The sequence below is a fragment of the Lactuca virosa genome, chromosome 6 (assembly GCF_052849685.1).
Source record: "Lactuca virosa cultivar CGN04683 chromosome 6, Lactuca_virosa_CGN04683_v6, whole genome shotgun sequence".
NCBI lineage: Eukaryota > Viridiplantae > Streptophyta > Magnoliopsida > Asterales > Asteraceae > Lactuca > Lactuca virosa.
Window position 1 is genome coordinate 125,378,148 of NC_136431.1, and position 11,218 is coordinate 125,389,365.

The 11,218-nt window shown below is 33.1% G+C and overlaps 1 protein-coding gene across 1 annotated transcript; it reads right to left on the reverse strand.

Moving 5' to 3' along the window:
* Positions 1-5,847: 5,847 nt before the first annotated feature.
* LOC145122656 (holliday junction resolvase) lies at positions 5,848-10,855 on the reverse strand. Its single transcript, XM_079058219.1, has 7 exons — positions 10,563-10,855; positions 9,921-10,013; positions 9,672-9,806; positions 9,494-9,583; positions 9,258-9,407; positions 7,501-9,017; positions 5,848-6,847 (listed from the first exon to the last, which is right to left on the reverse strand). The coding sequence occupies exons 1-7, from the start codon at positions 10,638-10,640 to the stop codon at positions 5,986-5,988; spliced, it is 2,925 nt and encodes a 974-aa protein (XP_078914345.1). The 5' UTR covers positions 10,641-10,855; the 3' UTR covers positions 5,848-5,985.
* Between the last annotated feature and the right edge of the window lie 363 nt (positions 10,856-11,218).

Below are 11,218 nucleotides of genomic sequence, written 5' to 3' on the forward strand. Positions count from 1 at the left end.
TATACTCTATGAACAAAGAAATGAACAGTGACATTCTAAATTTAGAGTGTAAATTATAAAATCTCTCACACTCTATTTTTAGAGTGTAAAATAGAATTTAGAATGGTTGGAGATGCTCTACGAAAATCATTATTATTTTTTTAACGGTTGGTTAGTGGTTAGAAGTTATTATCCCTAAGTTAGTAAAATTCGCTAATGCTCGGATTAGAATATGAGACCTCCGATCTAAAAGGCAAAACCTCTACCAAGTGGGTTAGTCTCATATTATCAATATCATCAGTATTTATCTATATCAAAAAATTTAATCTATTCAAATCTCTACAAAATAGATATAGAATGATAATCAATTCCAAAAAAGATGAATCGATTTTCATAGTAGAAGCAGTTGTATCATCTGGATTGATTTCATATTTGTGATTCAATTCAGTAGAAGCAGTTGTATCATCTTGATTGATTTCATATTTGTGATTCAAATTTGATACGATGCTCATCGTTTAGGACTTCTGATTGCAAATTTGAATCTAATCACATTAAATGTATAATTTTTTTCCTAATATGTTTTCTCTCTTCTATATTGTGTCCGGGTGTGATTTACTTGCATACTAGGTGTGAGACCCGTGTACTACACATATTTATTAAAAATAAAAGTTGGTGTATTACAAGGATTTATTAAAAATAATGGATTTTTCAGATTAAATTCAGAATTAGATTGAAAACGTATATGTCGAAAATTAGATTAAAATTGGAAATAAATTCAAAGCAATGATGATCATGACGACCATTAGGTATATAATAATAACCATAGTTAATACAAAAATATGTTGGTTATGTCGCAAAATTGTAGCATAATAAATATAAAAGAAAAATCAAATAAATTGCACTATAGAAAAAGTAATATTGTTTAATGGACTTGTAATACTAAAATTGGAACTAGATTGGAAACTTGTATGTTGATATCCACTTGATATATTTGAATTCATATTTTCTTTGTTACCAACAACATACAATATTTAATAGTAACAATAATTAATAAATAAATGTATTGGTTATGCGACATAAAAAGTGATATGAATACGATATAAATTAATATTTTTATATAATACTTTAAATATAAAAAATAAGGACAATCAAACTAAATTGACTTGTAGATAAACAAATACCAATTGACATAGTGAATATAACATTGAATTTTCTTTTATTCAAATATAATTTTTTATATTTACGTTTGTCTTTAGGGTCGTTTGAATACATGTCGTATTTGTATCTTTAAAAGAATAATAATTCATGTAATAAAACTATCATGAAAAAAATGTTATAAAATTTTAAAAGTTCGATTAGTACTATGAATATATTATAAATTTAAACGTATAGCTATATAAAAATAAAATCAATATATCAAAATGTGTTTTTTAAATGACTTAAGCCTAAACTGCAAATTCACATTTTTTTTTCTTTATTTGTAATTGGATTACATCTATAAAATATAACTAGGATATACAACCTAATTGTCATATAACATATAAAAATAAATATTATAGATAGATAAAATACTTAGCAAAAATAGTCTTACAATAATAGGTAAGTGAAAAAAAATTTACTCATGTCTACATCATCTCAAAGTTTAACAAAATTAAATGCGAGCTAGAGAAAATTTAAAATCCTAGAACTCACCACTAAAATTATTATATATCTACTTTGACAATAATGTTTTATTACATTTCATTATTTTAATTCATGTAACAAAAAAAGCTCATAATAAACATTTTTAGTGTTAGAAAAACACAAACTATTACTATTATATTCATTTTATGGAGAAAAATATATTTACCTTAAATAATAAAAGTTTCAATAATAGTGTTGATTTACATATTTAATACAATGAATACTTTAAATATATAATAGAGGTATTTTAATTAATGGAATTGATTAATTTTTTATTAATAAAAAATAAAAATAGCGACACATGGAATTTAAATAATTTAAAAATCTCACATAATGATATGTGACAAAAATCTAGAAGAAATAACATGTGGCAAAATGATTTTTATTTATGAGGGTAGATAATTGATTCTTTCTAACCAACTTTTGATCCAAAGTTTTACTTCCTTGGAGGTGTTCCATAAATTCCACGGTAAATTCCTCTCTGATTTTGATGAATGATATATATATATATATATATATATATATATATATATATATATATATATATATATATATATATATATATCAGCCCAAGTTTGTCCATGAAGTGCATCCCTGTGGAATATCTCTTATTCAATCTTGCTATACGTCCAAGCTCGGTAGTTGGAAGCAGAACTGAGACTGGATGTGACTGAAGGAAAAGGGAGATAGGTGTGATAGGAGGGCACGGTTAAACAGGTAAGCGAAGGCTCTCTCTCTCGCTCTGTGGTCTTGTGTGAACTCCTTTCCGCCCATTATTGATCTTCACTCTAAGTGAGCAGGTCAAAGCAGTTGAGGTGATAGCAATAGTAAGCAGGGAAGCAGAAGCAAAAGGTCTTCAAAGAACTTTTGTGTAATAAAGCTTCTTGGTCTCATTTCATTGGTCTCTAAGGCAAAGTCTCGCTTAATCGTTCATCGATCTTTTTCTGTAAGGCCGCCCGTTTTCATTTCGTGGAAGTCCCCGGCAGAGGAAAGGGCTGTAGGTGATGGCGCGTTCTGCTTCTTATCTAGAGAGGGGCGCTGAAATCCTTTCTATGGGCTCGTGCGTGGCAGCTGGTATAGATGAATAAAGGCGGACCGAACGGGACTATATTAATATAATAGGCGGCAAAGCGGAATAGAAAAGCACGGACGAGCCACATGCAGGGAAACTTGCACGTGTGGTTCTGGCCGGGGACCCCGGTATACTGTACTAATATGTGTAGGTCCCCGTAATTCGAGTGAGATTGTCATGGCGCAAAAGCAGATATGGTCCGGTATTCCCTTGTTCCCTGTATTGGTTATGTTCTTTATTTCTTGTCTAGCAGAAACTAATCGAGCTCCGTTTGATCTCCCAGAAGCGGAAGCTGAATCAGTTGCAGGCTATAATGTAGAATATGCGCGGGATGCGATCCTTAATAGTTCACTGTTGGCGGAAGCCAATGTCCCGGGGACTCATTCTGACTGAAACAAGGGGCGGGTCTTTACCAACTTTTCAATCTGTTATTTTAGGGAAGCCAAAAAACGTGAGCGCCTAGCGCGAGCCTGAAAAGGCCCTTTACTAAAAACATAGAAGGTAAGGCCGGCTTTCGAGCTGTAGCTTTACAACCATAGGGCTTAGATAGGCCCTGAATTCTTATTATATTAGTAAGATAGGTTGCTTGAGCGCATTTTTACCCTTTCTATTAGTAAGGTTGTCGTATCGATCAAGGCTAAACTTGAGTTTGATTGCAGGGCGCGCGTTAGCGCTTTACTAATAAGATAGAAGGGGCTTTTCTTGTTTAGTAAAGTCTCGCTTTTTTATAGGAGTTGTTGCCTAGCCTTGGTCACTGAACTCGGTCACTGAAAGACCTTTCGAGTCGAACTATAGTGGATAAAATAGCTGCTTATTCTTCTTAAACGGATCCATCTTCTTTCGCTCCTAAATCAAGAAAAAAGCTTTTGTCGGCTCTGAGGCTGAGGAAAGCCGCTGACCAAAACCTAGCGTTCGCACCCCTTTCGAAGCGGAATAAAGGGAAAAGTGAGTTGCAAGTCGAGAAAGAGAGAGAGAACTGCCTAAAAGGAGAAGTAAAAAAAGGAGTCCTCGTAAAGCCTAAGGTAAGGAAGGCTGTTCACCAGGTAAGGCCTCCCATCCGGTCGAGAAGAAAGGGATTCCTTTGAAAGAAAGGGGAGTATACGAAGCGAAAAGGGAAGGTGGGAGGGGGTAAGGTAAAGTTGAGATAGGATCGTAAACCGCCACCCTTCCGCATCCGGTTGAGCCGATTGATCGAATGGCCTCATCAACAATAAGGTGGACTTCAATTGACGCGATAAGGTGTTAGAAGCACCCTGACGGGCCAGGGTATGCCGATGGTTGGAGGGCTACTTAACATCATTCTCTAATAAATCAGCCCCATGAGATCATCCCGTTGCACCCCTCACGCAACGTTAGAGGGTTGGGTCCCCTCCCAAGTCAAGTTATAAGGTAAGCGCTGTGCTAAGTTTAGAAGTCCGTCTATGTCGATTCAGTTGCAGTTATTCGCCTTTCTTGCGAGCCAGAAGTTTGAGTTGTTTTCCTTTCATTCACCCTCTCCCGCTATCCTAAGCCTTTCTTTCGTCCTGCCATTCTTTCTGCTAGCTATCTAGTAGGAGAAAAAAGAGAAGCCCCTCCTGTTGGCGTGCTATAAAATTGAATTTGAGTGGTATATATATATATATATATATATATATATATATATATATATATATATATATATATATATATATATATATTGATTTAGTCCCATTATTGTTTTTCTTGAAAAAAATATTATATATTATAGAAGAAAAAATAAACAAAGAGTGAGATAGACATTATCTTTAATTAATCAATTGATCACATAAGTGGTCTTTTGGTGTAGTGGGACTTTTCTTATACTAAAACATGACCATTGTGTTCAAATTATGCTCTTAACAGCATAAGCATTTAACACTTGTATGTGTATCGTACGATCATAAAGGTTTATGTTCCAAAGACAAAGACATACATGGAAGCTCAATAGGATGGTCATATAGCAAATAAAGTGCCTAGGTTTGGAGCTTAAATTCATATACTTCTAAATTGTTGGGTGTGAGAAAATTGTTCTTAATCATTTGGCCATTTGGGTATGAAGTTATAAATATAGAATTTGTTTCAACTTTAAGTTCAATGTGTGAATATTCTATGAAGGATATGTGACAACATATGTTGTTGGGTTTAGTTTTTATGTCAAACATGTGACAAATTGTTTCTTTAGTTTTTCTTTTGATATGGGTGCAGATAATGAACATTATTCTATGATTATTTGATAATTCAATTTTTTTTTTTTTAAAACATTTATTATAATACAATTATAATTTAGAAGAAGTTAAATTATATACATCTTACATGTTACTGAGATACTTTTGTCATCGTCAAATAATTTCATTTCATTCGGTATTTACTTTCTAACTACCAAACAAAAGGATTAATAATTTATTTTATTCTAGCATAGTAACCAAATATGCTAATGAAATTGTAATAATCTATTCCATTACCCCGTGCATTACATAAGCTTGCCTAACCTTCAACCCCATTTTAACATCCCCGAATGAACTGGATAGCAAATTACCATCCTACCCTTCAACCCTCATTTTACATAATTGTTTTACTTTTTTATTTCAAGATTTACTTTTTCGTTTTCAACAACATATGGTCTGCCTTCTTCGTCATCAAAAACCTCAGCCATGGTATATAACCACCTTGAATCCAAATTTGGCTACAAGAAAAGCATTTACAAATCTTCGTGCCCAGAAAAATTAAACAACATTATGTTGCACATGAGTTAGGAGTAACGCACTATAGTTGAAGCATGTTACAAATCTTCAAAAATAACATCAATTACCTTATACGTTTACAAAACTTGCAACACAAGGCACGTTTGAGTTGATTATAGAGAAACCTGAAGTTTTCAACGTGTTTTCTTTCTTTTATCTTTATAATTATTTGCTTCCTTAGTTGTAGTTGTTTGACTGTTTAAAATAACTTGGCCAATAGTAGTAGTTGTTTTTTAGGAATTTGTAAATCATAGAAATATTTCACGTTAATTATTTTATCAATATTCAGTTTTTCTTTCGGTTGTATTTAAAATCCTTATTAGTTCAATATAAAGTAGACATCACACTACAAATTTCTATCTCTTGTTTTTTTTTTTCATTTTCTTCAAAACTCCCAACACAAGTAATTTGAAAGTACCTTCCATTTTCATACATTTAACCCATTAAAAAACTATACAAAAAGTTGAAACTATGCAAATTATCATTGATAAGATGCAACACATTAAAAAAAAACTACTTGGTTTTAGAGATGCTTTCAGCCATTCTTCCAACAGTCTCTTGAATATGAGAAAAGTGAGTCAAAAACTCGCCATCAACATCCGAAAAATCAAACCGATTTTCTTGCAATAACATAATCCCATTCGCAAAAACCCTCAACCCATCTTTCAATTTTGCAACTCCATCATCAATCTTTCTTCTCTTACACATTTCATCATCATCATCTATCTCCGTTTTATCAACAATCACCATCTTTTTCTCCACCATTTTTCTTAGCATTAACCCTTCTTTAACCAGAAGGGGAAGTTCGTTTTTACCATGGTTAGGTTTAACATAAACTCCCGTTTCCTTTTCATAGGAAACTGTAAACTCGGACATAAACCTTTCTCCATTTGCCTCAACTCCCGACTCCAAATCAAACGAAAGTGCAGCATCTTGTGGCACAAATCTCCATAACTCATCACAATTAGTACGTGCAGAAAAATACCCAAATGCTGTAATTGCTAAATGGGATAAAGCCCAATGTCGTTCTTTTAAAAGCATGTGAAATAATTTCCATGAAGATGAAAACTTTGGGTTAGTGTCTGTTACTTCATATTCTATGTGACCAAATCCCGAGATAAAAGCAGCTAAATTTGCTTTGCATTTTGACAACTTGTTAGATGAATCAGAATCTGAAGTGAAGAGAGTCTGAACGTTTACAATAAGTGTTCCCATTTCTTCAGATGTGTAAAGATGCTTCATGGTGGAAATTATGGCTAAAGTTTCATTCAGAAGGTTTTGGTATTTGGAGTTGTGAGTGGTGTTTTTGTATTTTTGAATGATGGAAATTAATAGGTTTATTGTTTTCATTTCTGTGTCTGATATGCTCACTTGCCTACACAACACAAGAAGAATATCAAATGTGGTAAAATTACAACTTTGGTTCGGTTCAAATTTTGAATTTGTCCCAAATGGCATCCTCAAGTTTGCATTTTGTTGCAGATATGGTCCATGTACTTGACTTAAAATCACAAATTTAGTCAAAATTTTGAAGTCATTAAGGACTAAATTTGCAACAAAATGCAAACTTAAGGATGACAATGAGACAGATTCAAAATCTGGACTGAACTGGTGCTTTTAGGTAATATACAAGGACCAAATTTGTAATTTACTCTAATAGAGTAAATTTGTAATAGAAAATAAAAATTAAAGATAATACAAGCTCATTAAAACCCACATAAAAAAAGAGTAAATTACAAATTTGGTCCTTGTATTCTACCTAAAATCACAAGTTCATTCAAATTTTGAATTTGTCCCAAATGGCATCCTCAAATTTGCATTTTGTTACAGATATGGTCCATGTAGTTTACTTGAAGTCACAATTTTTGTCCAAATTTTGAAGTCAAACAGGACCATATATGCAAAAAAAATGTAAAGTTAAGGATAACAATGGGACAATTTCGAAATCTGGACTGAACTAGTGCTTTTAGGTAAAATACAAGGACCAAATTTGCAATTTACTCTAATAGAGAATCTAATGTTACTTACAGAGATTGCACAGCAGCAGACATTGCAAAAACCGGTGCACCAAAAATTCCAATTCCACATTTCCTCGATTCATCTTCAAATCCATCAAGAAACTGAAAATATTCCATCACTATTTTTTGTTTAGCAACACTTTTGACCTTATTTGAAAGCAAATTCAAAGGGAATCCTTCCATGAGCAATGCTGTAAACATAACAGAAGATAATCTGGAAACATCACCATTAACAATGAAGTTGAAAACTCTATCACCCATGGATTCTGAACCATGTCTAACAATCCTGCAAATTGATTTTGAAAGTTTATGAAGAACACTATCATGATTTAAAACTGATTCCCAAGAAGCTGTTGTCTTCAATAACATGCAGAGTTTATCAATAATCTCATTTCCCAATTCTGCTTCAGAATGTCGAAGCATGAAGCACCAAAGTTCCATAACAATCTCCCAACAAAGATGGTGTGGATGGAGTAAGTTTTCAAGCAAAAAAGAGTTGAAGAAAAATTCTTCCCAAATTGAAGTTGAAGAAACCACAAGCATGAAGGTTTTCATTGCATGTATGATTGAACAATACATATTTTGATCAGAACCATGGAATAGAGGTAGTTGTAATGCAAGAACAGAGGAATAAACATCTTCATCTGTTAAGATATTCAAAACCCAATCCATCTTTTTTGCAATTTCAAGCTTCACATCATCTTCCACATCAGGAGCACTTTTCAGAAGACTAATAAATAAAACAACTTGACCAATTAACAACGGTTTTGACCCAAAAGTCAAAGAGAAGATGGAGTCCATTGTGGTTGATTGATCTCCTGAGACAAAACTTGATGTGTTGATGTCACAAAATAGGAAATCAAGAATTTGGTGTTTATGTTCTTGTTTCAGTTGAGATGAATTTAGTAAGGAATTGAGGAGATGAATTGATGTGGGCTCAAGAAGTTCTCCCAAGGCTTCACTTGCGGATTTGAGGAACTCTTCTTTACATAAAAAGATCTTGAAGGTTAAGATTGTAATTATGCAAAGTGTTATATCTTTGAAGATCAAAAATGCTTGAGATGGGTAGTGGGAGATTATTCTTGCAGCATTAATCAAGTAAAATTTAGCTGGAATGAATATTCTTTTAGCTTCAGACATAGAAACAGGTTCCATTAAAGAAGACCATGTTTGAGCTGCATGAGTTAAAGATCCTTTGGTTAATGAAATAAGAGACAAAATAATGTCTGATATGTTCATCTTCAGTTCTAGTGTCCCTTTGCATAGCTGAAGTAAAGTAACAACTCCTTTCCATGATATATTTAGTACAGTGACTAGATTTCCACCTGCATTTGCAGCAACAACACCCAAATCTACCAAATTTTGGATAATGGATTCTGTTATGTTGATGATGTGATTCATTTGGTCTGATTCTTTGTCATCATGATTTGAATTTGAATTGTTGCAATATGATTTGCATAGAGATATAAGAGCATCAAGGACCACTTGTGATGCCTTTAGTACTTCTGAACCATGTGTTTGGATTCTCTGTTACAGTGAGAGATGAAAACTTATCATGTAATCTAAATGATGTTATAATCATTGAAATACAAAGATGGAATCTTGATATTTGCAAACAATTGTGAGATTGGAATGAAATTCAATTCCAATTCTAGCCAAATCCCACAGAATCCATGAACCAAACATGCTCCAAGGATCTTTAGTTAAAGTGAAGGATCTTAATATAATGAATGAACAATTAAAAATGGGGAAGTAAAAAGTAGTCACCTTAACCTCTAATATTGAGTCTTTTGTCAGATTTAAGATTTCCAAAATGGATGTTTGAATCATGGCCATTATATCCTTTCCTGTTGAAACAGGATGTCTTGCCAAAGTTGATAAAACAGCAGCTGAGTGGCATAACATATCCAAGAGCACCTGAAACCAAAAGTCATTTCTTCATGAAACTCTTTATAGTATTTTACTAACAAAAAAGATGATAGTGGTTGATTTAATAAAGTTACCTGGAAAAAGAAACCATAATGTTCTTCTTCTTGAGAATCATCAGTGGACATAAGTGTCATTTTCATGTGTTTTCTACACCATATGGTTGCCTTGTATAAATTCGAGAAGCAACTTAGTCTAGAGTGTAAACTGATCAAATGGTCTAAAAGTTGAGTACAGAAGTGAAGGAAAATGTACCTTGGTTCCTAAAGCAAGCAATTGACTGAGGCATTTGGAGGTATCTGATTCTAGATAAGTTGTAGCCACTTTCAAAATGGTTTTGTTTAACGTGCACTGAGATACATCCAGACATGTGAAGTCTTCCCAGAATGTCTAGACCAAAAAGTTAAGGTGACAATGTAGAAAGACAGAGCAATTATTTGTCACCAAATGCATGAACAGAAAAAATTCAAACAAATCAAACCAACAATTTAATGAGAATGATACTGTTAGACATTCCAAGATAGAAACTCGTTCATTTTCATCAGTAACATCTAACTCCCCAAGTTCAGAAATTAGTTGAGTTCGGCTCTCAACCACCTGTAGAAGTAAAACCCCAATTTAAAAGTAAGAACACAAAGATAAAGCTGCTATTGCATTACAGAGAATACCACAACAAAAACAACGAAACCCTAAATCCCATAGGAATGAGGTAAGGGGGAGGGTAGATATGGCACCAAAACCTTCAAATCAACTAAAACCATGGTGGGAAATTTTGTGTAACCCTCAACATTTCACTTATAAGGGGACTCACAGTTCACATCATAACTGATGCGAGGCAAATGGCTAATTCCAAGCTATGAATAATTACAGGAACTCTGATAAAGCGGATTCCTAATTCTAAATGATATTCCAGCATCAATACAATTGACCTCGCTAGCTTGTGATTAGCGGTTCTTATCCAACACATCAGGTTTTAATCAGAAATTACCGAAATGAATTGACAGACTTCCTATTCTCTATCAAGTTGTATTTAGGCGCAACCAAATCATTATATAAATTGAGTGACAAAACCTGACCAAACAATGGACTTAGAGGTTAGGGTGAAATGAACTTGGAAATTAGCAATTAAAGGTGAAAGAAACTTACATCTGAAGCTTTAATGGCATCAAGTAAGCTCTGAATCTCGTTTCCAGACGGCTTTCTCTTCATTGTCGCTTTCTCCATCTGCTCTTGCTCGCTGTGTATTTATTTTCCCGCCTCCAATATTTTGTTGGAGCCAAGCGAAAGAACTTACAATTCTGTAACACGAAATTTGATTGTGTTGTTTTTGCTGTTTTTCCCTTGCGCTTTTGATTATTGCAGTTATGCCCAAGGATAAAAACTATACCACATTCAAAGCATTGCACTACAAGGTCTGCATACTAGACCCCTTCAACAACATATTTTTATCCCACTTACGACAATCAAATCAAAATATCTTTAAAATGTATTTGAAGGTATGAGCGGTATCTAATTTATAACTTTATAAGAAAGTTTAAGAAAATCTCCAAAAATAGTTATAACTTTATAAGAAAGTTTAAGAAAATCTCCAAAAATAGTTTGGAAATTTTTTTAATAAAGTTATAAATTTATTTTTTTTAAAAGAAAAATCACAACTATTTAACTTTTTAAATAGAAAAGGGATATATACACTAATGTTCCAATATTTTCATCGATTTGACAAGAAAGTCTTAAACTTTATTTTTTTTACAGTAAAGTCCAAATTACCGGCAGTTGTTGACACTTTTACCCTTTTTTTCCGG